Source organism: Pezoporus occidentalis, unplaced genomic scaffold, assembly GCF_034315485.1.
Source record: "Pezoporus occidentalis ecotype Australia unplaced genomic scaffold, CSIRO_AGI_Poc_V1 ctg67, whole genome shotgun sequence".
Lineage (NCBI taxonomy): Eukaryota > Metazoa > Chordata > Aves > Psittaciformes > Psittacidae > Pezoporus > Pezoporus occidentalis.
In genome coordinates, this window is record NW_026916019.1 from 3,436,492 (window position 1) to 3,464,127 (window position 27,636).

The 27,636-nt window shown below is 41.5% G+C and overlaps 2 protein-coding genes across 11 annotated transcripts in view; one reads left to right on the top strand and one right to left on the bottom strand.

The window, feature by feature from the left end:
* Positions 1-12,184, top strand: part of SYTL3 (synaptotagmin like 3) — a 34,301-nt gene extending 22,117 nt beyond the window's left edge. For all 9 annotated transcript variants that reach the window (XM_062640816.1, XM_062640814.1, XM_062640813.1 and 6 more), the window contains 7 exons: positions 2,311-2,489; positions 4,065-4,167; positions 7,687-7,857; positions 8,064-8,163; positions 9,332-9,440; positions 10,335-10,540; positions 11,726-12,184. In XM_062640816.1, coding sequence (XP_062496800.1) covers positions 2,311-2,489; positions 4,065-4,167; positions 7,687-7,857; positions 8,064-8,163; positions 9,332-9,440; positions 10,335-10,540; positions 11,726-11,853 — 996 coding nt within the window. In that variant the 3' untranslated portion in view covers positions 11,854-12,184. The remainder of the gene's footprint in view (positions 1-2,310; positions 2,490-4,064; positions 4,168-7,686; positions 7,858-8,063; positions 8,164-9,331; positions 9,441-10,334; positions 10,541-11,725) is intronic.
* Positions 12,185-12,649: 465 nt separating this feature from the next.
* The window catches only part of EZR (ezrin), a 35,503-nt gene continuing 20,516 nt past the window's right edge, over positions 12,650-27,636 (bottom strand). For both annotated transcript variants that reach the window (XM_062640821.1, XM_062640820.1), the window contains 11 exons: positions 25,820-25,915; positions 24,739-25,013; positions 23,909-23,992; positions 23,141-23,287; positions 20,763-20,859; positions 17,734-17,897; positions 16,798-16,928; positions 15,977-16,137; positions 15,589-15,681; positions 14,421-14,672; positions 12,650-14,081 (listed from right to left, as the gene is read on the bottom strand). In XM_062640821.1, the coding sequence (XP_062496805.1) occupies positions 13,917-14,081; positions 14,421-14,672; positions 15,589-15,681; positions 15,977-16,137; positions 16,798-16,928; positions 17,734-17,897; positions 20,763-20,859; positions 23,141-23,287; positions 23,909-23,992; positions 24,739-25,013; positions 25,820-25,915 (1,665 nt within the window). In that variant the 3' untranslated portion in view covers positions 12,650-13,916. The remainder of the gene's footprint in view (positions 14,082-14,420; positions 14,673-15,588; positions 15,682-15,976; positions 16,138-16,797; positions 16,929-17,733; positions 17,898-20,762; positions 20,860-23,140; positions 23,288-23,908; positions 23,993-24,738; positions 25,014-25,819; positions 25,916-27,636) is intronic.

A 27,636-nucleotide genomic window follows, 5' to 3' on the forward strand; every position in this document is an offset into this window, starting at 1 on the left:
AGTCAGAATGTCAATGAATGAAGAGGAAACTGACAATGATGGAAGCCAGGGGAGCAGTTCATAGGTTTAGGGGGTGGCACTGAGTCATCTGCTGACAGATGGCATTCTGAATACTGCAAATGAGAGAGAAGGAAGCCAGTTATAAATGAATTCAGCACATGCTTTAAAGCCTCTATAATTGACTGTGGAAAGTAATTTCTATGTATTAATGATGAGGTTAAGCAGGGTGAAGTATCCGAAGAGTCTATGATTGATATAAAGAAGGAAATTAAAATGACTTTTAGGGAATCAAAATTAAAGCAGCCTGCTCACTTTATACTCACACTTGTGAGTATAAACACTCACAAGGGCCTTGGTGCATGCTCATAGTTTACTGCACTGTGGAGTCAAGGTGTTAAGCCAACAAATGGGTAAGTTTTGAATGACAGTTGTGATTCTTATGACAACCGTTTGAACTGGGCTATAGAGAGCCCAGGCTTAAAACTGAAATATTTTCTACTGTCTTATAAGGGGAAAGGTCAAGTTCCATTAAACTTCCCTTTATGGGTGTTGGATATTGATGACTACTCCATGAAAATGTATCTTCCAAAATATCAGATGAAATTGCTTTCAGTCATGCCAGCAGAAGTGCAATACATGAAGTCATTTAATCCCTCTTTACTGAACGAAAAGGACAAATGATTTCTGCATTGAATGTATGTGACTCCTGATCAGATGGAGACATATATAGTGATATTCGGTCCAAACATCATTAGTCAGAGCACACATCCAACCTTTCTAAATAAATAAGAGATTCTGTGGAATAAATATTGGGGATTTTGCAAAACATTTTTTTAGGACATATAAGCTAAGACAAAAATCTGTTTGCATTCCTTTATCATGAAGGATTTTGGTGGAAACTAAGCATTTTCTCTTCAGAAGAATAAAAATATCAGTGAGCAGAAGAACAGAGCTGAACAAAGCTGTAAGGGAGATTGATTACACTGATATGCATCTCGTGGAGGGAGCAAGATTACATACAAGAAGCATCAGGTCAAAACAGTCCCAACACTTAATTACTTCCTCAGTAAGCACTGAGTGCTCTGACCCTTCTTTTGTCAAGTCTGTATGTTACTTAGATCTTATAAGATAGATAAGCTATCTAGATAGGTAGCTGCTTTAAACTGATTAGGCTGTTGGCGTAAATTTTACAAAGAATATTTGGCAAGCTGCACGAAGGAGGAAGAGCTTCTGCATGGGAGAGAGATATGATCTAAACACTACTCTGCACTTTTAGCTGCTGGGTTATGCAATGTAGAGCTTGTTGGTTAACCAGTCCTGTGCAGGCTGGTGTTTATTTTCAGAGGGAGGAGTGATCTAACACATACCTTGGAAATCTAGGGCAGTGTTGCTCTGAGATTAATCACAACAACAATTATGTCCTTGTGACATATACTATGCAAAAGGTTCCTAGGGCTAACTTTAAAGAATATCATTATAAATGAATGGAGACCAAACTATTTTGATAGATTTGATAATATGTTATGTTGAAGTCTAGGTAGCATCATGAAGTTACATGTCTGTGCTGGGCCACAGAAAGGATTAGTCTCTTCCTTCCACAGATGCAAATGCTGTTTATGGATGGACAGTGTCCAAACCTTTGCCTCAGAGGTGAAAGTAGGTAAAAGGAGAACAGAGTGGCTGAGGTGAGCTAGGGAATAACTTCTTTATGCACCAACATACAACAACTGGGTATCCTTGTATTTTAATCTTTCCTGAACTGTCTGCTGCAGTATGGAGTATGTCACTTTTATATGGAATTGGGGCATATTATAGAAAAATATACTGGATTTGCAAGAACACTTTTGTTTCCATGATAGAACATAACATCTTGGCAGTGTACCATACTATGAGTTATGTATTAAAAGCAGTCTAGTTCAATGTTTTGTATGTTCTTGTATTTGAGAGGCTTTTTTTTTTTTTTTCCTCCACTCTCTTCCTTTCAGACACTTATCCCATTTTTCTCCTGGTAAGCTACATAGCAGTTTTATTTGGAGACAATTTCTAGATCTAGATATTATATAAGAAAGCATTTTCTTATCCTGGGGAGCTTACAGAGGGGAAAAGGCAGAGCAGTAAAACTGTAATTACAGTAATAATTTTCAGGGCTATTGTGGAAGCAATAGGATATCTTCTACAGATCACCTTAAATCTTCCTGATTTGCAGTAGCTCTAGAGTCATGTCTGTAAAGATACTGACCTTTGAGGAAAATGCATGTCTTGTCCTATTTGATCTGAAGCTATTTTCCCCAAACATTTGTTTTTTCTTAGGGGAGTTTGTATAGTCTTAACAGCACTTGCACTGAGTCTGGAAATTTTGGCAAAGCTAATGTCATGGGAGAAATAGAGTTTGCCATGAGATATATCTTCAAAGCTTGCATCTTAGAAATTTGTATCAAGAGATGCAAGAACCTGGCTTATGGAGAAGAGAAGAAGAAGAAGTGTAACCCGTAAGTATTTCGTAGAGAAGCAGAAAAAAACAAGGAAAATATTCTGCATTTAAGATATTTCTGTATGTTGTGTCTGATATAGCATGGTATGCTGTATTTGCACTTTCAGAGCATTCAACATATTACCCATTTTACATATACATACTTGAAGTCACCTTCACCCAGAAGGCACATGGGTTTTGTGCACCTTACAGAAGGTGTTGATAAAGACAAGCTTGGTGATTAAAGGAGTCTTTCTGGAACAGCAGCTCGTGACAGGGCAATTTGGGAACACATCAGAAGTGGCTCAAGGTTCTTTGAGTCCTCTGGTAACTAAGCCAGGCAAACAGTTGCAGGAAGCCTGAAAGGCAATGTGGGAAGTGCTACGTAATGAACATTACACTCTCTTAGTATGTATTTACATACTTCTGTTGGTTTCCAAGCCAACCAGAAAAATACCGTCAGTGTATTCACTTAAGACACTTGCCAGAAAGCAGACTTTTAGCTGATTTTTTAAAACCTACTGAATTATTTAGCTTGTTGACTGGACTGGCTACTTTTCAGTAACATTGGTCTGGGTTGGTAGAGCAAGAGGCTAAAACTTCTAGTATCTGGGTATTTTAAAAAGCTATTGCTATGGATAAGTTTGGAAGGAATAGGGAAGGTGTGTAAGCTCTGCACTGACAGTATGAGGTACAGTTGATCTTACTTCTGAGTAAGTTAATCAAGAGGCTGTTTAAAAATTGGTTTTAATCACAATATCTGAAAAGTATACAAGCATAGTTAAAAAAACCTTGGTATTATGTCAACAATCACTCCTTTCTTGCCAAGCTGTGAGCAAGCACTCTCTGTTGCTAATACTCTTTAGTTTTGAAGCAATAACACAACTCAAGTCCACTGAACTCTCATTAAGGCGAATATTTAATATTCACATGACCTACACATTAGAAACTTTGGATAGGAATCATTGGAAGCTTGATTCAACTTCCAGACATTTTTTACTGGGTTTCCTTGAATCAATGTTAAGTCAATTTTCAGCACTTCAGACAATCTCCCACTTTCACTATAGTGGCTATTTTAACAGGTAGCATTTGTAAAAGCTATAAATTATTATGTATTATTTGTATGATTATACCTTTTTTTTTTTCCTACATGGTACTTGATGTTGTAAAAATGAGATGTTTTTTTCACGAGCAAGCAACAATGATCCAAAAGTTAATTGTGCTAATATTTTTTTCTTGAGCACATAATATACGATTTTTATTTTTGTCACAAAACCATCACTACAGCTGACAAGGTGACTACCTTTGTGGCTATTTTATGAGAGGCCAAGAGTATGAAAGCAGAAGATTCCTATTCAGATACTGATTCTTTCACAATTAGAATTGAAACATATTAGCTGAATGGTATACAGGAATCCTTATAGTCTCTGTTTTTACTGAGAAAGGATATAGATCACAATTTCCATTTTATTGCTTGGAAAATTATAGTCAGGAAATTTGTTCAAGAATTAAGGAAAACCTAATTTTTCTTCTTTGATTGCTTCTAACCAACCATTTTCTCTGGTTACCTTCCATATATCCTTCTCTCTACAAGGTATGTTAAAGTTTATTTACTTCCTGATAAATCTCCTCAGAGTAAGCGGAAGACAACTGTCAAAAAGAGAACAGTGGATCCGGAATTTGATGAGACTTTGAAGGTACTGCTTGCAATTGTGTGCTGCTAAGTGTGCTTTTCCAGGGTAATGTTTCTTTTTGTAATGTACAATCCTGCAAGTTCAGAATTGTCCTAATGGGGCAAATCTAAAAGTCACTGACAACAGTTAATAGAAAAAAATTATGGTTTTCAGTCCAAATAAGAGAAAGTGCTTTTGGAGTTACAATAGTAAATTGCAAATCATTAAAAGAGTCTGCCTTTGTCCGTGAAAGCATTACTGATGAATTCCATGTTGTTCTGAGTTACCTTGTGGGAAAGCAAATTGGCTTCCATAGATGCTTTCTTTTTTTTGTACATTTGGGAACTGGGTGCATTGCAGAGCAGCATGTATTTTGCACGAGTATCTCTTTCAATCAATACCCTTTGTCAGTGCCACTGAGAGTGTGTCTCTGCAGTTAGCTGAATGCTAACTGAATTCCACCAGCTGTAAAACACTGTCTGCTTCCTTTTTCCTGTGCAATTGATGCCAAGCCATCTCTTCAGAGTTCTAATTGCAAGCATTAAGAATCCTGCCAGATAACAGTAGTTGTGCTTATAATGCTTTAATGCCTTGCAATATTACTTCTTGCATCCTTGTAAGAGCTGTGTGTAGAAAATAGAAGCCATTATTTTTGCTTCATATACACTTAATGAAATGTAAAGCTGAAGCTGAGTACTACCACCTGGAAGAAGTTCATAGTATCATAGAATAGTTAGGGTTGGAAAGGACCTTAAGATCATCAAGTTCCAACCCCCCTGCAAAGGGCAGGAACACCTCACACTAAACCATGTCACCCAAGGCTCAGTGTTCATCCCTGGCCTTGAACACTGCCAGGGATGGAGCATTGACAATTTCCCTGGGCAACCCATTCCAGTGCCTCACCACCCTTACAGTAAAGAACTTCTTCCTTATATCCAATCTAAACATCCCCTATTTAAGTTTTAACCCATTACCCCTTGTCCTATTACTACAGTCCCTAGTGAAGAATCTCTCTCCAGCATCCCTATAGCACCCTTCAGATACTGGAAGGCTGCTATGAGGTCTCCACACAGCTTTCTCTTCTCCAGGCTGAACAGCCCCAACTTTCTCAGCCTATCTTCATACAGGTGGTGCTCCCGTCCCTTGATCATCCTTGTGGTCCTCCTCTGGACTTGTTCCAACAGTTCCATGTCCTTTTTATGTTGAGGACACCAGAACTGCACACAATACTCCAAGTGAGGTCTCATGAGAGCAGAGTAGAGAGGCAGGATCACCTCCTTCGACCTTCTGGTCACACTCCTCTCGATGCAGTCCAGGATACGGTTGGCTTTCTGGGCTGCAAGCACACACTGCAGCCACCAGCTCATGTTCATTTTCTCATCGACCAACCCCCACAAGTCGTTCTCCGCAGGGCTGCTCTGAATCTCTTCTCTGCCCAACCTGTAGCTGTGCTTGGAATTGCTCTGACCCAGGTGTAGGGCCTTGCACTTGGCTTGTTTAAACTTCATGAGGTTGGCATCAGCCCACCTCCCAAGCGTGTCAAGGTCCCTCTGGATGGCATTCCTTCCTTCCAGGGTATCAACTGAACCACACAGCTTGGTGTCATCGGCAAACTTGCTGAGGGCGCACTCAATCCCACTGTCCATGTCACCGACAACGATGTTGAACAAGACCGGTCCCAACACCGATCCCTGAGGGACACCACTTGTTACTGGTCTCCAGCTCGACATTGAGCCATCGACCACAACTCTTTGTGTGCAGCCATCCAGCCAGTTCTTTATCCACCGAGTGGTCCATCCATCAAATTGATGTCTCTCCAATTTAGAGACAAGGATGTTGTGTGGGACAGTGTCGAATGCTTTACACAAGTCCAGGTAGATGACATCAACTGCTCTACCCCTGTCCATCAGTTCTGTAGCCCCCTCATAGAAGGCCACCAAATTGGTCAGGCAGGATTTCCCCTTAGTGAAGCCATGCTGGCTGTCACCAAGCACCTTGTTGATTTTCATGTGCCTTAGCATGCCATCCAGGAGAATCTGCTCCAAGCTTTTGCCAGGCACAGAGGTGAGACTGACTGATCTGTAGTTTTCTGGGTCATCCATTTTCCCCTTCTTGAAAATGAGGGTTATGTTTCCCTTTTTCCAGCTGTCGGGAACTTCACCTGACTGCTATGATTTTTCAAATACGATGGACAGTTGGATTAGTTTTGTTGTTCCCAGCTCCAGTTGTGTACTTAGATCACTACAAATCAATTTTTTGTGTGTGTTAATGAACTGCAGTAGTACATAAGATGATGACTTCTTCAGTAATGTGTTGTCTTGGAAAAGATAAGAAACAAAGTTAATGGAGGGAAAAACTTGTATTGTTGGTCCTTGAACTACACAAAAGCTTCAGTGTTACCCCCATCTTTTGGTGTGTATGAGCAAGAATTTTTAGTGAGTGAAACAGGCAATGTGTTTGAAAAGACCATTGTAAAATTCTGTAGCAACCACAAAAAATTTAAGTAATGTACATAACTCTTATATAGCCTGAAGTCTGTATATAGGGTTTAAGCTGGGAGAAAAAAGATTGTGAAGTTGGAATAACTGATCCTAATTTTATAGTCCCTTTTCTATGCCAAATCATGAAGAACTAAAAAGGGGAAAGTGAGAGCCATGCCTGAACTGGCTCTATGAACACTAAAGTTACTTTTGTTAGAAATCTTTTTAATTAGTTTCATTATTAATTTATCCAGAGTAGTAGAAATGGTCATAAGACCACAGTGCTAGTGCAGGTAAACTACATCATGACACCAAGATCCAACTTGGTGAGATACAGCTGCAAATGAAGGTGCCTACATCTGGGTAGCTTCATGTGTGAGAGGTGTGTAAGTGCTCTTGAGAATTGCTGGAGCCCAGGGTGATTAGTTCCACAGCTTACACCCAGCCTGTGATTCAGCAGCCTAAGTGTGGGTAGTGATGTCCTTGCCTCCAGCTTCCAGCCCAGGTGGATGTAGATTCCTTCCAGGCTGGGTATCACATTTGCCAGTCTTATGTGGGTATGTTAGATACCCAACAATGTCTCAACAGGCTCCAACTATGTTTTGGGAACAGATCAGGGCTGTAATTAGTGATCGGCTGAATTACTTCTTTCTTCTTACTGACTGCATTGAGTAGATGTCCACTCACCAGAATGGAAGTTGAGCACCCTTGTTAGGCGTCTTAGTTTTGAACTGGCCTCCAGAGTAGCCAAATTGGAGTGTATAACAGAGAGAGGGAGAGAAGGGAAAAAAAATACCTCAAAAACCCCACCAGCAAAAATGGGCAAGAATTATTTCAAGTTCTGAATTAATAACCAGAATCTTTAGCAAGGCGGGTCAAGGTATTCCTGGAATGTTATTTCATATTTGGATGAGTGTTATTTAGCATTTAAATGGTGGAGCAATATGCAGATTGCAAAGCGCATTCAGATGGCATGGTTCTGTCTGTATCCAGGTATGCTGTGGCTGGCCTGGTTATGGGCATGGGCGTGCATTCACCCTCTAAATAATATTTATATTTCCAGTACAAGATTGAATACTCCCAGCTGGGAAGTCGGCAGCTTCAGATCTCTGTGTGGCATGCAGGAGCACTCAAATACAAGGTGTTTTTGGGGGAAGTGGTGATTCCACTGGCAGCATGGGATTTTCAAGAGGACTCAATGCAGTTGTTCAGCTGGTACCAGCTCAAGCCGAAGGTGATTCTTATTTTTTTGTGCTTAGTTATATCTTAAAAGCAAGATGTAGTAAAAGCTATGAAAAATGTCACACTTCTAAGATCATTGGAGGGAAACATGCTGTCAATCCAGCCCATTAAGAAGGACATGTTGCAAACATAAATAAACTGTGAGAAGGATGTGGAATGTTCGCAGTAATGCAAATTTCTGTGTGTTCCTTTCTTCAGCTTGAAAAGCCTGGACATGATCTTACCGAGTACAGTGGTGAACTCCTTGTGTCTGCAAGACTGTCAGCACCAGCTCAGTATAAGAATTTCCAGTTTGAAGGTATAAAATGTTTCAGCATATTTCACTATGTATGCTGAATCCCTTGGCTAGAAAAGAATTGGTATCAATGAGGGACTAGCAATGTGTCCATGTAACATGCCTGTATGGGGTTTATAACAGCTGCTGCAAATAGTGGTTTGTGGTGTATTATATTTCAAATTAATTAAGATCCAAACATTTGCCAACTTCATCTTTTTTGTTCTTTTTAATGCCAACAAAAGCTGCACATTATTGTGGTAGCAGTATGATGCAACCGGCTGTTTGGGAAGCTTGTGCCAGTCATAGTGTTGCTGGTAGACCTTGTTCTGGAGGTGGTGCAGTTTTAATGCCCAAGGTGGAGTCTGCCAATTTGGGGAAAAGGTGGAAAAGAAATGGCTGCAAGGATACCAACCACCACCCTTAGCTTCCTCCAGTGGTTTCATTTAAGAGAGATTGTTTCACTTAGAAGGTGTTAGGTTCAAAATGTAGAGTCAGGATTCAGTTTTTGGAAATGAAAGACTTATAAGATGATACATAAAGTATTGCTGGTGGAGTAAAAGAAATACCTTGGGAGAAGAAGGGGTAGGACAACCTCATAGGAAAATTGCCTCCCTAGATCATAGTGAGATATACAGAGGTTCAGAGCTCTACTAACTCTCTCAAGTGAGAGGACCACAGCATAAGGTAGAGGCCACTAAGAAGATCTAAGTAGCTGTTAGGCTAATTTTGTTTCCTTTTCTTTTCCAAATGACCTAAAAGTTACAACTTTCTTTCATTTTTCTTCCCTGTGCATGCCTATGTATTGGGCCTCTATAACTAGAGCTGTAACAGAGGAGCGGAATCTCACTGTATTTGGCTGTTTCTCCTGCTTCTGGCTTTGTTTCAGAGAAACACTCCTGTAGGTACTGCCCTGTATTTACTTTATACAAATACATCAGAAAGCTCGGTCTTTGGAACAGGAATCACAAAGCAACCTGCTACTCATTGCTTGCCTTTTTGGGGAGTGTGTGACTCATACCCTGTACAAACAGGTTAAAGTCTTTCAAATGATCCAAATGATCCTGTATTAGCACTGTGAGTCCTTATCTCAGTAGTACCACTTAGGCATTTTTCTACTTACTGATAGTTCAGCTGAAAGCTTAAGATGTTTCTAACTGGTTATTTCATGTGATAAATGCTCTTGTTGCAGGAAGAAAAGACGAAGGTGTTCCCAGCTGCCAGCTTCAGGTTGTGATAACTGGGGCCAAGAACTTGCCTGTGCTGAGAACTTCTGGAATGCCAAACCCATTTGTTATAGGGTATGTATGAGACCTAACACTTCAAACAGAAAATGTCATACATGTTCTGTGTGAATGTACGTGTTAACATGTTTTCAGTAGGAGAGTGGCCCTTGAAAGTGGCACTGTCCACATTCTTAGACATTCCTTTAATGGTGGCATTTGGGTGCCTACACAACAGCAGCATTCAGCAGTGCAGTGACAGGTCCCACTGGCTCTTTGGATCCTGAATGGAACTTCAGCAGTGACTCATGTCATTAAAATTCAGAGGTCGCTAGTTTAAGTACCTGGTTTTAGATATTGGGGGTGAGGTTGGGGTAGCGCCAATCAGAGGATATTTTAATTCTTGTTTTTCATGTGTGCCATGGCAGAATTAAATATATCTTTGGGTAAAAGGAAACCTTTATCCTCTTCATTTTAGACTTTTTAAAAGAAGAGGGACTGAATTTTTCTTCAGTGTACTGAGTAACTTGTATGTGGGATCATTTTACTTTCTTACTGTCCAGCACCAGATGCCACTGGAAATATGATACTGGGGTACATTTCCACCATCATGTAAAGCCATTTCATTGTTTGCGGCACTGAACTTCAGTGAAATGGGCCGGAAATTTATCTACAGAAAAGCAGGTTTGGGGCAGATTTGGGTAACAGAACAGACAGTAAAGATTTCTTCAGCAGTCAGTGACAGCAAAAGGCAAACAGACTAGAAGAGCCTACTTGCACCCACAGTGAAGGCAGACAGGAAAAGGAACAAGTCCCAGAATAAACACATTGGGACCATGTTCTACCTTGCACTTAAGCTGAACTTTTGTGCTATTTAAAGCAAACCAAAGGGCCCTGGTTGATTATTGCAAATGTTCTGTTTTCTGGTTGAGAAATCAGTAACCTTGCTGAACTCTCATTGTTTTGGGGAAGTTGTCTTATCCTTCCAGACCAACCAGAGGTAAAGCAGAAGTCTCCTGTCCGGAGGAAAGAAGCCTGTCCCCAGTGGAATCACTTCTTTGTCTTTGATGGTGTGACCCCAGCTCAGCTGCAGCAGTCATGTCTACACTTGACTGTCTGGGACAAGTCAACTTCCAGCTCAAGCGATCAGTTCCTAGGAGGAGCTACACTTGGTGCAAGTAGGTTCTTTATCATGAAAAATTGAAGGCAATTGGGGAAAAGTTCATTTACTTTACATTCTAAATAATACTTACACTGTGCTATTTATCACCCACTGCTGTGTGCCTTGGGCTTTGATCCTGTAAGAAACACTACATGTGCTTTAGTTCAGGTCTTTGCAAAAGTTCAAGGTTGTCAGTGGGAATTTTCAGGAAAGCCATTTGTTAACATGGTTAAGTTACAGGACTGAAGCCTGGCCATGCTAAGGCAGGCATTGCAAAGCTGGGTGGAGTTAACTCATGTAGAGCTCTGTTAATGATTTTTTTAAGACCGGTTCTTTGAGCTGTTTCCTATGCATTGGTTGATTTTAAATACTATTTAATAAAAAGGAAGCACAAGAACTAATGACCTACTAGACTCCAACCTTCCTTATGTTTGTGCTTATTAGTTTACATCCACGAAACAATCCAGTCACTGGGAGATACAGACAGCGAAGCTTGCTCAAAAGGGGCTATTGCACATCTGAGTTTTGGGCTCTGTTCTAGTGTATGTGCAAGTGAGGAAGCTTGCTCTCAAGGCTGAGAAATTTTTGAGAGGCCCTCCGCTCACTGAATAGGCCCCATTTCACTTTTAATTGAAGGCTGCCGCTTGAAGACTGCCCCATGGAGTCTGTCTTCCCAGAGAGTTCTGAGAGGAAAGGCTCAAAAAGATTGCTCAGACACTGTGTTATGGTATCAACACAGACTTTAGGGGAGTATTATCACTAATAGCTCAGTGCTGTGCAAGCTGCCTTATGAACTTGATTGTCCTACCCAGCATCTTCCTTTCTGCCAGAGCAGGAGCTACGTGCTCCTGAGTGAAGACGACTATTCAAGCTCTAAGCCTAGTAATGCATTAAAGTGACTGGAGATGAACCGCAGCATGCAACCTAGTGCCATGCTGCTGTTAGTAATACACATGCTTGCTCCTTTGCTTTTAGTCATATAACCAGAAAATTTTTCTTTGCTGCAGGCTGAATTCTTTAGTAAGTGATTCTAGTTTAACAGGATTTAAATACTGTTTCAAAATATAACTACAATTTATTGCAATTAATGCCCTAAGGCATTAGCTACAGAACAGCTAAAGAAACAGGTTCATTGTTGTCCAGTCAGTTGGGTAAGACCAAGTGAAAAGTAACTGTACCCTTCCCTTTTGCTTTGTTGCAGTGGAATGGTTTGGCTCTACAGCCCTTTCTCAGTCAGTGCTTCAATGGCAGGAAGTACTCTGCAGACCAAACACATGGATGGACTTCACACTTGTACTGCATTCAAACAAGGAAAACTTTAAATCATAAGAGAACTGCACAACAGCTTTCCCCATGTGTGAAGCTTTCAATTCAACTGGCATGTGCCTTTCAGGTCTGGTGAAAGGTACACTGCAAGCGTACCTAGTCCTGCATTTGTGAAACAGAGTTATACATTTGAAAGTGTGTGAGGTTTTATTGCTCCAAAGGTTAAGGCTTTGTTATCTGTGCATCTATCTGAAGTATAAGGTTTCTTTGAGAGCGACAAACTCAGAAATGCAGTGTGGTGACAAGGCAACAGTAGCCAGATGAGATGCAGCTTTCTAGTTCTGGGCATAGAACTGTCATTCTTTAATCACAGATAGGAATACATCTTAAATAACTGTTACTTCAAAGTTACCTGCCTTCACTCTCATCTTGATGTTTTATATGTTGAAGGAATTGTCCTGCACTCCTCAGCAGGAGTGAGGGACAACACTTAATAGAACAGTGTGGTTGCACTAAGTTCCTTGCTCTTATCAGCTGTAAGACAGTATTAACAAGATCCATATGGCACACAGAACAGGAGTTTAGCTAGGGTTATAATTTATTCATGTAAGCTTAAGGCCCAGCTGCTGTATGAGTTCACTTTGCCTGTGAACTGTAGTGTTACAGTCAACTGTAACAAGTGCTGCTGTTAATACCTCAAGCCATTACAGATAGTACTCTCCTTTCTTCCTTCCTAGGTAATGTGGCTTTTAAGGAGACTTAAAGACACAGGGACTTATATGCTAAGCTCAGGAACTAGATGAAAATGCACACCTGATACAAAATATGCCCTACACAAGAACCACTTGACTCCAAGTCCTTTGTTACTTTGCAGATCTTTTATTTAGATGTTTGCTGCTGCAAATAAAAAACCACACACAATTTAACTCAAGTATAAAGCAGCAGAGATGGTGTAAATGGAAGAGAAGAACTGACAACATACTGTATCTCACTTTCTAACAGATTTTCAAGGAAAGGGGGAACTTAGGAGGGGAAGGAATGGTCACAGAAATGCTCTCTACTAGAGAGAATACAACTGTGATATAAACAAGCAGTCCCTTCATCTTTGGAGTCTGAAACTTTAAATCAAACATTTAAAAAAAATTAGAAAATTTGTTAGAAAAATAGGTGCAGTAAAATTGTATCTATTGGATTATGAGTACATAGTAAGTTTTCATTAAGTAAAAAAGTGATCTTTACAAATAATGCTTTGTAGCAAATAATCAGTTAATGCACTGTATCAGACTAAGCATTGTTTAGGCATTTTTACAGATGCAAGTCTTATTTAATCTGAAAAGTAACAAAATATACAGAGCAAAACTATTTCCCTTTAAGCTACTGCAATCCACATATTGCATGGTTTTAATATATATATAAATACTACACTATGACTGATCAGTAATGAAGCTGGAATGCAAACACAGGAGTGTATTAGATTCCAACAGCATATTTGCCTAGGTGTTACATGAGGAGGGTATCGGTGTCCCTGTGCCATCACTGCAGAGTTTCTCCAGTTGAGAGCAGCAACCAGAAGCAGCCTAATTTCTACACAGAGCAGTTCTGAGGTGGTGTCAGTTCTTCTGTGTGCATGGGGTGGGGAACAGGTTATGGGCATCAAGACCAAGGATAAAAAACAGGGTATATAAACACACATGCACACATACATACAGGGCTTGCAAATTCTGAGTTCTACAACCTGTCTTTGCAACTGTTGGACTTTACCACTGTAACTAATAATACAGAAACATATGGCACAAAATATGCCCACAGTCACTTAGTTTTAGACCAACCTGAATCCAGCACCTGCTTGCTTAAACAGAGATGTGACCTAAGGCCTTTTGGCACTAAGCAAAGGTGTGAGCAAGTTACCAGGATCAGTGGTATCATGAGTTTTTAACTATACCAAATTTAATAGGAGGTACAAAATAAAAGGGAGATTCAAACACCTTGGGGTTTTTAAAGAACACTTGTTACGTCTCATACAGTGACCCCTCCTCAGGGGAAAAAAAACAAAAACACCCCCAAAACAAGAATACAGCATTAAGATCTGCCCTCCCCACAGTCCTTCCTTCTTGTTACAAACATCATTACATTGCCTCAAACTCATCAATTCTCTGCTTGGTGTTGCCTTGCCGGATCTGCCGCAGCGTCTTGTACTTGTCACGTCCCTGTCGCATGTTCTCTGAGTGGATAATATCATTGTGGGTCCTCTTGTTTTCATCTCTAGCCTGGGCCAGCTCATCTGTCAGCGCCTGCAATATCAAGGACAGCAGATACAGATTATACATGTGAAGCTTTCAGCTGGTGACAGCAGTGCTCTTTGGTGAGAATTGACAGTCGTTAGATGACTGGACAGAGTGATCTAACAATGATGGAGATACAACACATGCTTTCCATAAACGCTATGGATAATGTGCATAAGTAATCTCAAAGCCTGAGCAACGACAGTAACTGTTGTAGATCTTGTATTTAATTCCAACTGCCTACAGGAACTGTAAATGAAGAGAAACTATTGTGCTTTGTGTGCTTAACCAAGCAGTTAAGTGGTCTATTTTCCAGGAACAACTGTTTCAGTTACTCCACTGTCTTACCCTCAGCTGCCTCTGCACACGCTCATTCTTCTCTGCTTCAGTAATGCGCTTCTCCTCGTTGCGGTCATTCCGGATCCCCTCACTGGAGAACTCTGCACTGTAGGCAGAGTACTCAGATCCCTCATCTTGCAAGTTATCATGGACATGGTAGTTAACAGGCTCATAGACAGGCGGTGGGGGTGGAGGTGGAGCAGTCATCACCAGCTGTAGCTCCTCCTTTGTCTTTACCAGATCCTCCTGAGCTTCCTTGGCCTTTGGGCAGAGAGTGAAAAATAGTTTTAAATGCATTTCTTGCTTTACACCAGCTTAATGAACACTTTAACACTTGTCTCCCTGCTTTTTTTCAAGCTACTATGAAAAGCAAGAAGAGGGAGTTAAATCTCTGCAGTTGACACACCGTTGTGGTCTTAAGCAAAACATTTTTGCTAGTGGTACTATCATCCACTGTGTAATTGCGTAATGTGCAGGGGATCTGAACAAAGAATCTTCCAACACAACACACTCTAGGAAGAACAATTCTGCAGGCATCTACAGTTATCTTCATCCTGCACTCCATCTGAAGAGTTGTAGGCTCTAGATATGGGTTCCAGATAGCAAGAACTCTGGTTCCCTGGTTGGCATTTTAATGCAATTGCATACTGGGCAGTCAGATTCCATGCTGCATCAGAGGTTCTGCACTCCTGTGCAGTCTGCAGCACCTGCCAAAGGGCACTAGGAGAACCAGGCATGCTTGAGCCTGGCATGGGTTGGGGTTGGTGCATCCAATTATTAACTCTCCCAACCCAGGTCCAGGAAGCCACTGACAACAGCACACAGTTCTTGGGACTGGTACCTGCAGTGTGGCATCTTCTCTTGATTGATGTGATGTTTGCATCATGGGTTAAATACCTCATTAATACAATGTACCACTTCCCCCCCCCCCCCATGTCTCCAAGACTATAATTACACTTTTAGGTTTCATACAGGCTTCAATTTTGAATTTTGACTGAGGGCTTGTTGAAAGAAAGGTGTTTTACAGACATATTGCACATTCCTCCCAAGTCTGCCCTTTGCTGTTGGCCTACAGATGTTTGTCTACACATTTAGAGAACTCATATCAGGCTAAGCACTGTGGTATGCTCTGCTCAAGTGCAGAGCTCCAGAGCAACTTCGTAAAGCTGATACTCACTCTGATTTGCCATTCTTCAACCTCGCTCTCTTTACGCCTCCTTGCCTCCTCAAGAAGTGCAATCCTAGCTGTATACTCTGCAAGCTCTGTAGCCTGTTGAATAATGAAACTGGAATTACAAGGACTCTTCAAAAAAAAACAAAACACAGAGCAAACAAACACTACTGACTGAGAAAAGATCCAGGTGTTACACTCCACTGTAATAAAGACTGAATAAGAATTTAAGACTTAAAAAGCAGACTGCTCATGATAGAAACCAATGCCACAATGATGTTATCACAGGGTCTACTACTTCACCATGTTTTTCTCTGGAGAAAAAGGCTTTACCTTACTTAAAGGGCATATTAACATGCCTGTATCTCTTATCCTCAAAATGACTGGGTCTTACCAGCTGTTCCTGGCTCTTTATCTGGTCCATATTCTGTCTCTCCAGCTCTTCTTTGGCCTGCAGAGCAGCCAAGCGATCAGCTTCTAAACGTTCTGCTTCTGCCTGCGCTCGCCTCCTTTCCTCCTCCAGCTGAATGGCTCTTTGGATCTGATCTGAGAGCTCTGGAACAAGATGAATCAATGTGGTTACTGCATAAGCCTGGTCAAAGCAAAGAGACTACAGGCAGTCTCCTAGGTAACTGCAGAAGACATGACAAGCACTTCACTCCTGCATGCAGTACCCCTTCACTGTGCACCTCAAAGTAATTATTTGTGTAACACATCAAGTAACTGAACTCGGAAGTAGTCAGCTGCACATGATTCAATTTTCTGCAAGATATTTGCACTGAAGCCTGCAGCACTGACATGATTCTGGTGCCCTTAACTGCACGGACCAGATGTTGCTGTCTCAAACTGAATTGAAACAGAAGCTTCCTTTTCACTTTCCAAAAGTACTTTTTCTGTTAGGAGTTAAGTAAAAAGTACTTGAGAGCTGAACGCTTACTGCCTGCTGGAAGAGGCCAAACTACTTAAACTCTCTTGGCAACAAGGGGAAATAGAGTTAGTGCCCTTCAGTTTCCAAATACAATTGGCAGATCTTATGCTACTTTCATACTTTGGCTGGTATCAGTATGCAAATGTATGTATTTATCCACATAGACAGGTATCAGTAAGGCTTGCCAAGAGATCCCAGTGTCACCAAGGTTTAGGCTAGGTGTAGGTAGTGTCCCATATAACCCTCCTATGGAGCACAATACATATGGTCTGGTACAAGTACTTTACCTTTCTCTGCTTTCTGAGTCTTCACCTCATATTCCTGTAGCCTCACCAGGAGCTCCTCCTTCTCCCTCAACATTTGCTCTTTCTCCCTCTCAATTGTCTCCCTTTTCTTCTTTTCATTTTCTAGTTGTTGCCTGTTAGAAATAGATTTCATGCTTGAAACTCACTTTCAGACCTAAGGTACAGCCAGACAAGAATGCTGCCTGGGCATTTCTCCAGGCAGCTCAGTGGGAAGCAACTGCCACAAAATGAGAGCCAGAAGACAGAAACAGATATAGCTTGTTCCTTCATCACTTCAGAATTTTTGCTCAGTCCTGGATACACCACTTCATAAAAACATTTCTATTTTAGTTGCCTGCCATAGAAATTTAGAACACCAAATAACTACTACATGCAGAGAGAGAAAATCTGGACTTGGCACTGCAAGTCTGGACTGGGTATTGCAAACCTTGGTGCAGCAGAGATTTGTTACTTCTGTTGTAAGGGAAGCTAAGAAGGCATAAGAACAAGAGCACTAAGGGAATGACAGCAAATAAGCCACAAATACAGGAGAAAAGCATCATGATTTCTTGAACCCTAAGCAACCTACAGACAGTAGTGGAAGTCCAACAGAACCACTAATCCTTTTTCTGTGCTTGTAACAGGTCTCTCAGTCCCCTCTTTCCTTTTCACAGCGCACCCGCGTGCACCCTTGAAGGCTTCTTCCTTACTCCCAACCATCCCTTGGTCCAACACATAAACCAGACACTAACACTCAGGAGGATCCAGAAGGAGCTCTGAGTGTGCACCACCACACAAGAGTCCACTGTGCCTTTACTTGCATGTTTCCTTGCAAAAGTCATGTTGCTGGTAGCTGCCCTGCAGGTACAGCTGCCTGCCAAGCCCTGCTGTGGGATTCATCCCTGCCGCCCTATTTCTGCTGACTGTATTTAAGCTCACCTTTCCAGTTGTTTCTGGTGCTTCTCCTCCCGGGCCTGGGCTTTCATCTGTTGCACCTCAATGGTGTCGGGCTTCCTGCGCCGCATATACAGTTCATGGTTGCCCATGCAAAGCTGCAGGATCCTCTTGTTAATTCTCAGACGAGGGGCATAGAACACAAAGTCCTAGAAAAGAGACCTGACAGTCAGTTTTCCAAGCGTGCTTTCTCCCAGCATCTTGCCACTAACTTCACTGTAATCAAGACACATATGCAAGCCACTTAAATATAGCAGTAGAGACTGACAGTATCATCTGAAGCTAAAACAACTGTTATTTATATTCTTCAGTTACAGTCTACATAGAATCAACAAGTTACTGTTCTAGAAAAGGTATCCGTTATAGAAAATTAACAATCTCCATTTAAAGGAGTCTTTGCGGAGATTGTCACAGAGGATTCTGGGCTGGCAGGAAACCATCTGGGCAACTACTCATAGATCTCTAGTACTGAGTAATTAGTTTTTCAGTTTGCAAGGTTTTGTGACCAGAAGATAAAGCATTAAACTAAAAATGCATTACAGATTGTTAAAGTAACCACAGAATTCCCTGATCTGTTTAAATCAATATTCAAGGCACCATCTGTGGGGTTTTGGTTTTTTGTTCAGAGAAAGAGAAGAAACACCTTCCAATGTCATTCCTTCCTCTCCAAGGCATTTCCTAGTTAAGCAGACCTATGCTGTTACTGGAATGTCAAATGGCAGCTATTTTACTGGAACCAGCAAACATAAGGATTATTTTGAATACTGGGTTGCAGGCAGTGACAACACACAAGACATTCCAAAATTTCTGGTTGGTTCAGCAAAAAGAACAGCCCAAATTTGTTATCTGTGTTCTAACCGGGCTTTCATAAAAACCACGCACCAGACTGATCTCCTGGAAGTCAATCTGAGAAAGGGATACAGAGGGCCAAGGTCATCACCTGCCTGATGGTTTTTCCCAAGTCCACAGCCACACGCTTACAACACAGTCTCAACGTACACAGCGAATAAACTCTGCATCTTTGTGCTTGTTCTCCAGTACTGTGAGGATAGCGATATGGGCAGTAGGCAAGCTGCCACATTACCACCAGCACCCATTCCTCAGAATCACTCTCCCATGGATTGCCTTGCTGCTAGCAAGAGGTGGAAATGAGAAAGGGCATAACAGGGTGTCAATTCTGCATGGCAGCAGCGATCATGTTTTTAAATGCCTGAGCTCAGAAGCACAAGTTGTAGCTGTGTTTTGTCCTTGCCCATGGCAGGCAAGTTGGAACTAGATGAGCTTTAAGGTCCCTTTCCAATAACACTGTAGAATCACAGAACGGTTTTATCTCTGGAAAAACTAGAAGTTATATTAGAAGCAATGAAAAGCCCATCAAGTACTGTTAAGATGATCATGAATATGCTGACAATGACTTGTTTCCTTTAATGCATTTTTCCAGCACACTGATGCAGAAGAGGCAGTCAGCAGAGTGTGTTGTTTCCTACTCCCCAGAAATCCTGCCAGAGCCATTCTGAGCTGTACCAGTCTGACACTGTAAGCTGTACCTGTAAGCTATTCATCCAACTTCCTGACAAGTAATTTTGAAAACAGTTTGTGTGCCTTGTGATGAACACGTTCTACCCTGAGGCAAGGCTCACTTCTGTGGAGGTAAATGCTGAGGGCACAAGCAGTGGTTGCGTTTATCATTTAAGGCCATAACCAAGGGACAAAACATTGATATAACACAGAAGAATCCCCACCTCCTTTCCTCATCCCCAGTCTCCCCCAGTCACACATCATTTAGCTTGATATTGTAATGATAATGTGCTGAAGACGTTGAAGTGTGGGGGCAGACAGGCCTAAAAATTAAAAAGTTTATTCTAGGCAAGATGCCACAGGACTCTACTCATTACATTAGAGTCCATTTAAACACTGGCATGTGGAATCCTCCAAATTAAAGGGAGCTTCCAACTCACACCTTGGGTGGACTGGGTATTTTGTTGTAGTTATACTACTTGCATTTTTCAAAGGAGACACAAGCATATGAAAGACACACACAACTTCCCGAGTGCTCAGAATTACTGTCCAGAAAAATTCTTCTTTCAGGCATAGCTTTAACTCAACTCCAGAGGGAAAAGGGCAGTTGAGGCAGAGGCAGGAAACATAATTGAGGTTTTCAATATTAACACCTTTCTATATCAGCTTCTTGCAAGTCTCTAATTTTAAACTGAGTTGGATTTACTGCTGGGGAGTGGATGCAAAGCTGTGATCCATAAACAGGAGGTTAATACTTTATAATGTGTAGAACACGCCCAAGAGGCTCTTCTATTGAGGAAGGCATGCCTGACAGACCAGCTTCTTATCTCTCTGGAGTTTTGTTGGCTTTCACTAACAGCATCACAGAAAGAAGCTCCTCCCCCTCAAAAGCCAGGTTATCTGCAGGAAAGCCCTGCAGCACACTGCATGAGTACCCTTTAAACTACTGGGAGGACCTTTTTCTGTTACAGAAATTCATAAGCCATCACCTTTTGACAAAGACAAACAGCTTATTATTTCTCAGGGGTGTACTCACCCACCAAGGCCAAGTGGTGGGGGAAGAGAAAAGGAGGCCTTTCTCAACTATTCCAAGTGTTTCACAAGACTGACAGAATGAGATCCACCTATACCAGTTATTCCACTTTATGTTTCTAACAGGTCAAAGTAAGTCCCAATTCTTTACTACAGGAACTCTCAAACACATCTGTAAGTACTGAAAAGCAACATTCACAGGTAGCTACATTTCAGTTCTTCCACAGAAATCATATACTGCCATTTACCCTAGTGTTCAGGGTCAATGATCACCATGGTCCTCAACTGGCTTTTACTCTTTTAGTGTGGAAGTGAGCCATGAGCAGACAGCTCTAAACACTAACACTCATTTTGCACCTAGAATATCTGCAGCTTTATCCTCTCCAAAGACTACTTTATTTTGAGATGAAACAGCATTAGCTGCTCATATGCAGTATCCAGGAATCCAGTCTAGATATACTTACTGGTGCTTTCTTGTCAATAGGCTTTATAACAAACTTCTTGTCATTGAAAGAGATGTTTCTGATTTCGCTCCAAGGGAACCCAATCTTTGGAGTCAGCCTGGAAAGAAAATAAGTATTTTTAAGGGATGCTGCAAGGAACTCTTGCATATAAAAAGTATTAAGCTACTTGCAAGGTCAAATGTTCCTAAGCCACTTCAGTCCTGCACCCTTACATATCTGCCCAGTTCTGCAGCAAGTTCTAATATTACAAGGACTTGCATCTTTGACTGTAACCAATTCCTTTAATTCCCCCCAACAAATTAGTTCCATGTTTATGTTTAATATCACATTGTTATTCTTTTATTCTTTTTATCAAGGGAAGAAATATTCTCTAAAGACAGCAGTTAACAATTAAGAATTGTGTCTCACACAAATGGTAATACCAACAAGCAATCTTCTCATTATCTAACACCTCCAACATATGTGTCAGACACACTGAAGTGCTGACAATTATTTCAAATAAATGAAGGCACAAGTATTTAATGTTTAGCACTTAGGGAAACATCTGTCACCACAGAGAGCCACTCACACCCTGTAAGAAACCTTCCTATGGAGCTCATTGGTACAGGAAAACATGACAGTTCTGGGGGAATCTGACTCATTGTCACAGAGATGGAAGGCTACTACATAGCAGGATTTCCCTGGAGCCAAGCATTTTTGTTTAAATTGGACATCAAGAATAAAATACACCCTCTTCAGAATTTACCATTACTCAGCCTTTAACTCAACTGCGAGATTACACAACAGTGTGTGTGTGTGTGTGTGTGTGTGTAACATTAAGAACAGCAAAGAAAATTATCTGATAGACTAAGATTAATTACTCCAGTCTCTGTCATATTAGCTTAAGGGTTTCAACCCTAGATAATACAGCATGATGGACAACTAAAATGATTCACTTCTATTAATGTAAGTTTTATTGCAGGTTCCCCTCTTTAATGCAGAAAAAGTTTCAAGATACCTAGAAGCAGGACACTGACATACACTGCAGTACAGAGGCTCATACACCTATAGCATGGTCTCATGGTTGAGCTTTAACAATGAAATCTTTGTGTTTACACCTTTGCCCCAGTCCCCAAATTTTGCACGTATAAACCAGAGACGAAGTACACATTGCTATTTTTCTAGTCCCCCTATCTGCCCAAAAAAATTAATTACATAGCAGCAAGAGTTACAGCAGAAACAAGCAGTTTATTCCAGCATGGTATTTGTTTTGCAAACACGCTTGATAGCTCTTTGCAGTCAATGGCTACACTCTGTCTGCTTCTGCAGCTCGAAAAACCTGTTTGTGTGACCGTGGTTACATAGCAAGACTAGTCATTCAAGACTGAAGTATTACATGAGCGAAACTACTTTTCTTTCAAGTGACACTCCTTGTTTTCTGGGTGACAGCACGTATTAGCATTGCAGGAAAGATTGCATTTCTCTCTGCAGTCTTTAACAGAAGCTCCAGAGAGTTCCAATTAATATTTGGGTTGGATTCAAAGCTTTTTGGAAGCAAAGATATGGAATGGGTGAAATCCCTTCTGTATTACAATGATAGTCTGTTACAGCTTAGTGACATGAAACTAAGACTTGGAACATAAGGGGCAGGGGGAAGCCACCCAGACAGCAATGCTTTGTCTAAAAAATACCTATTTTAACACCCTTTCAATTGTTCAGTTGTGGAGTATTAGAAGAGACTAGAAGGCTTAGACACAGCTATTCTCACCTTCCTTTTATGTTTATTTATACATGTAGTCTTATCATTTCCCACCTACTACCCAATTAGCAATGGCTCTGCCTTTACCAGAAGGGCTGATTAAAACTACCCATACCTTGGCAAGACCTCATTTCATTCCTTGTTCACAGTAACTATAGGTTAACTCCTCCCTGGGCTCTGGGTGTTATCCAGCTTTGGTTTCGTGTCCACCCCATAATCTTTTTCAAAACCAGGCAGTTGTACACACATCTGTTATTAACTTCAGTGTAGGAATGGCCTTGAATGTCCAAACACTCTGCAGATTTGTTAGCCTATCTGGGTTCTCGTACCCAGTGCTGGCATACCTGGTAACCTGACTCAAGGAAACACTTGGTAAACTCCTTGGCTCAGGGTACAGCTCTACAACTGTGCACGATTTGCCAGATGGCACTGTACAGCTAACATCTCTGTAGCAAGTCAGGCAAGTCATGAAAACAGAAATGATGTGAAAGCTCATTTCCTAGCACAGCTTCACCTACCGATCCAAAACTGGAACATGAGCAAGTTCTAGACCTTGCCTTGATACTGTAAATGAGAAATGTCCCTGGGCTCCCACACCAACCCTTGCTCTGGAAGATTAGAAATGAAACAAAAGCCTCACTTGTCATCCTTTTCATAGATGTTGAGACCCAAGGCATCAACTCCCAGCCAAAGCTCAGTTCCTTTTTTATTCTTTATTTCAAAGTAGTTGATTCCATACATCTCAAGGTCTTGAGCAATCTTGAGGTATTCCAGCATGGCATTCTCTCTGTTTGACACAGGAAGGAGGGCACATGTTAGCTTCTCATTTAGCTGACTATCTCAAAAAGCACAAAGCTGTCAGAAGAAGCTTTTCCTAAACCCATACATCAAACACAGGAGTTAAAACTGAACATTCACCATTTGGGATTCCCTTCAGAAATTAATGATATTACATCTATGAACACAAACAGTGCTCCATCTACCAAGCCATAGTATTTCCAGACAGGAAATTCACAACACCCATCTCTCTCAGCATTCATCCTTGCCTCAAGGTACAGTCAGTGGGAAAGGTACAGAATCTGAACCTTTCCCATCTGCCAAAGCAAAAGCTTCAGTGAACATTAAGTCAGACTTACACCTTATTTTCCAACTCAAAGTCATCATTGATACACTGTATCTAGGGTTCAGGATCTTCAGGAAGACATCCAAGATACTGTTCTCAGCACCAGTGCAAATATCCTACTGAGTTTTACCATGTGATTCAGTGCTGGACTAGAAGATATACACCAAGAGTTCCCAGACAGGCAACTCCTAGAGTCTATTTCAAAAGCTGGTTGTAGAACTACAAGTTTAAGGTAACCAACCAGCAACAAAGTGACCAGTCTAAGGACCAACGCAAAACACTTACTTGAGCATGCCACCATGTTCAGCATGCCACACCTGGATCCGTTCTTCCCACTGCTCTCTGGAGAGCTTATGCTGGTCCATCACCCTACACAAGCAAACAGATATTAGGAAGATTACACTTTATGTTCTGCAGTATCCATTAATGCTGATCTTTGCTACAGACTTACTGAAAAATCAGTCCCACCCATGAAGCCTTCCTGAAACCAAGAGGAAGACCCTACTCAGCCCAAAGATGTACTCTGTGAAGCAGAGCAATTCAGAATGAACAAAACCCTTTCACAAAACCTTTCTAGTCACTGACAAGAGACGCAAGCAGAATGCTGCCAAAAGAATAACATATACACTGTAGACACCAGAGGGTTAAAGCAAAGCAGAAGTTGGTGTTGTTCTTAAAATTAGACACTGCTGCATCAGGAAGTGTAAACAGGAGTCTTTTGTTTGGTAGCATACATTTATCCTTGTGGGGATGGACTACATAGCCTCAAGACATGCTTCCCAGAAACAAGACTTTTAGGACTGCTCATTAGAATTAAGTCAACGCAACTTAGCCTTCTCCAGCAATGACAGGTTCTTGACTGAACGCGTCTCTTATTGAAGAGAAGAAATTCATACTGCCAGTTTCCAGCATGGCAGCAATGTTTAGGAAAGAAAAGGAGAGAGCACAAAGGCCACACTCTATGACACAGAAATAAAGGAAGGTAACCCCCCAAAATGCATAGAGTTCAATAAAAAAAGGCATGCTTTCAATGAAACTCTGTATTTAACTAGAGTGCAAATTCTTGACTTCAAAAATACAGAAGAAAGGGAGGCTGCATCAACCAACTCCTTCACCTCTGGGGTATCAGACGCTCTGAATTGAGGTATCCAGGCTTGTGTACATCTTTGTTGTAATCTCCAAATTTGGCCTGCACAGCATATGAGCCAAGAAGAACTGCCGTTTCAGGAGGACAGTAGATCTCATCGCTGAGAATCCCTTCCTTCACCTGCAGGAAGAAGAGCTTCTGTGTGATGTCTTGGATCAGCTCTTCAGACACATCCTCTGGGAAGAACTTGGCACGGAATTTGAACTGGAGGGGATTCTCCTTTCTGATTTCTTGAGCAGAAACCTGAGGACAGAGGTGACACCACAACTGAGCAGGGTTGCAAACAGTAGAATAAGTTCCTTTTACACAGAAAATAGCATTTGGGGCATTTGCCTAAGAGGAGAGGGACTGTCAACTCATTACTGGAATTCCTTAATTCTGGCTGCTTACTGGTAGGAGAGTACAGGGGAGATGCATTATGTTTTCCAGCTAAGCCAGTAAAATTCCATTTGCACAGCAAACCTTGGTGACTGGAGAACGAGTTACCATGCTGTGTCAGATGGGCAAACCCATTCAAGTACCGTATGCCTCTGACGGAGAACAGCTCCCTGTCACCGAACAGGAACTCCATTGACTGCCCAATTAAGAACAACAGTTCATACCCTCAGAAGAAATGCAAGCCTACACACAAGAGCATATCAGAGGCACCAGGGCTCTCTTACAACTGCCCAGCTTTGGAGTGACCTCTCTTTCACCGTAACAACTGATCTTGAATAAGCAGAGACCAAAACCATTCACCAGCCCAGGTGTTCCTCCAGTCACAGCAAGAATAGCTGCTTCAGTCAACCAAAGTATGGTAACAAGCTGCCGCTGTGTATCTGACAAATGCTATAAAGGTTTCTGCATTTCACACAGAAAAAGGGTAAACTTCCACCATGCCACACCTCACCCAAACAGTTCCCACCACAACCTCTAAAAGCAATCCTGGAGTTATGAGAATTAAAGAACAATTGACAACAGGTACAAGGTTTATAAAGTTAGAGCAAATAACACATCAGGAATCATAAAAGTGTTAACCTTTGTTCAGCAATTAGCCCAAAGTCTGTTACCTTTTTATCAAGCTTCAGCCAAGTCTGGAATCCTTTGTTGTCCACATACTGAAGACCAAAGTACCACACTTCTCGCAAGCCTATGGTTTTAACCACCTGCAACACAAGGGTAAAAAAAGAAAAAAAATCAATTATTGTAGGCAACAGAGCACCTGAGGTGCAGGTATGCTCAACTCTTGCACTGCCTGCGGGTGCAGGCAACAGCCTAATCCTACTCATCTGGCATCTCGTCTCTTAATTTCATCTCATTGACAAAGATACACAGCTGCAGTAGATGACAGCAATAGCACGGGTCAAGCTACTTGTCCCATGCAGTTCCTAGAAGAAGATGATTCTGGGGAAACTGTGAGAAATGAATGGGACAAGTGAGAGGCCACCAACTGCTAGACTGGTACACCAGGAGCATTTGGAGCTTCTGCCCCGGAAAATCTACTGTATCTTCTCAAAAGTGTATTTGGTGAAGCAGACAAGTTACTTCTTTCACCAAAGCTTATGGTGAGATAGTCTGTAATGGTGTTAGTAGTAACTACAACTAGGTAGCGGTACTCAAGTGATCTTGTCTGCCAGTCACCAAAGACTATTTGGCTGTAGGAAGCAACTACAAGATAGTTCACACAGCTCCTGCAGTGAGCTCCCTGTGCAGGTCTGAGAATTAAAACAAGCTGCAAGTAGTCCCAGCCAAGGGAATTCTTTTTTAAAATTCACACACAGGCTGATTTTGAAGGACACAAACATAGGAATGGCTCAACACCAGGACAGATTTAATTTCACAAAGTGTTAATCCTAACAAGATGAAATCCCTGGGTACACCATCCGTTGACTGGATGGCACACTTACTAGTGAAAATAGTCCTGTTTGGAGACGTTCCTTTTCTTTAGTGGAGGAGATGGCCTAACAGGTTCCTGACTTCCTCCTGCTCTTGGACTGCTTGTTCTTACAGCCCAGTAGTTTGCTGTCAGCTCTGCCTCACTGTCCCCCTTTACAGTATTGCTGGGCACTCCATCTGGAGAGCGGACTTGAGAGAAACAATGATTTCAGGACACTTCATTACATTTCCCTTAAATTTTCAAGAAGTTTGTATCTGGAAGCCAGAAGCTTCCTGGGGTTGACAAAAGAGATGGGGAGAAATGCACCATTCTGATTAGCACTGAGACTCACTGTTTGTACGACATTGTCCAATAATAGGCAATCTATGAAGTTTAGTGACAGGAGCAGACCAAGAAAATCACACGGTAGTATGAAAAATGCCATTAAGCAAATACAGTGTTTTAAGGATACAGAAACCAGTGCCTAGCTGACGAAATAGGACAGCTTCATAGCTACACACTGTGGGCTCTATTTAGTAGGGTACAGTTCCCACATCTACTTCAGCAGGGCCAGTCATATCTAACTAGAGTTTATGTTAAGAAAATTAAAACAATCAAGCAAACCCCACAGCCACCCAAACAAAAGCTCCCAAGCCCCTCAACTTAAAGACCTAGGGTCTGAAAGCACTTCGGCCTTTACTGGACTAGAATTCCCCTCCCCTCTTCCCCCCCACGCAGCTCGTTTCCCCACAGAGCAGACAAGTTTATGACAGTTACACATATATTTAGAAGGGACGGAGCTGGGCTTTACTAAACCCAACAGAAGAGCAGGGGTACTTCCTGTTGCACAAAAAAGTGTGGCAACTTTGTTAAAATAGGGCTACATGAATCAAGCAGTTATGAGGCCATTCCCTCTGAATGTCTCTTACAACAGAAAAAGTACACTTCTTCTACAAATCAAGTTAGAAAACTTGCAGAAGTTGTAAGCCCTCAAGTTCTCCCCAAACCTGA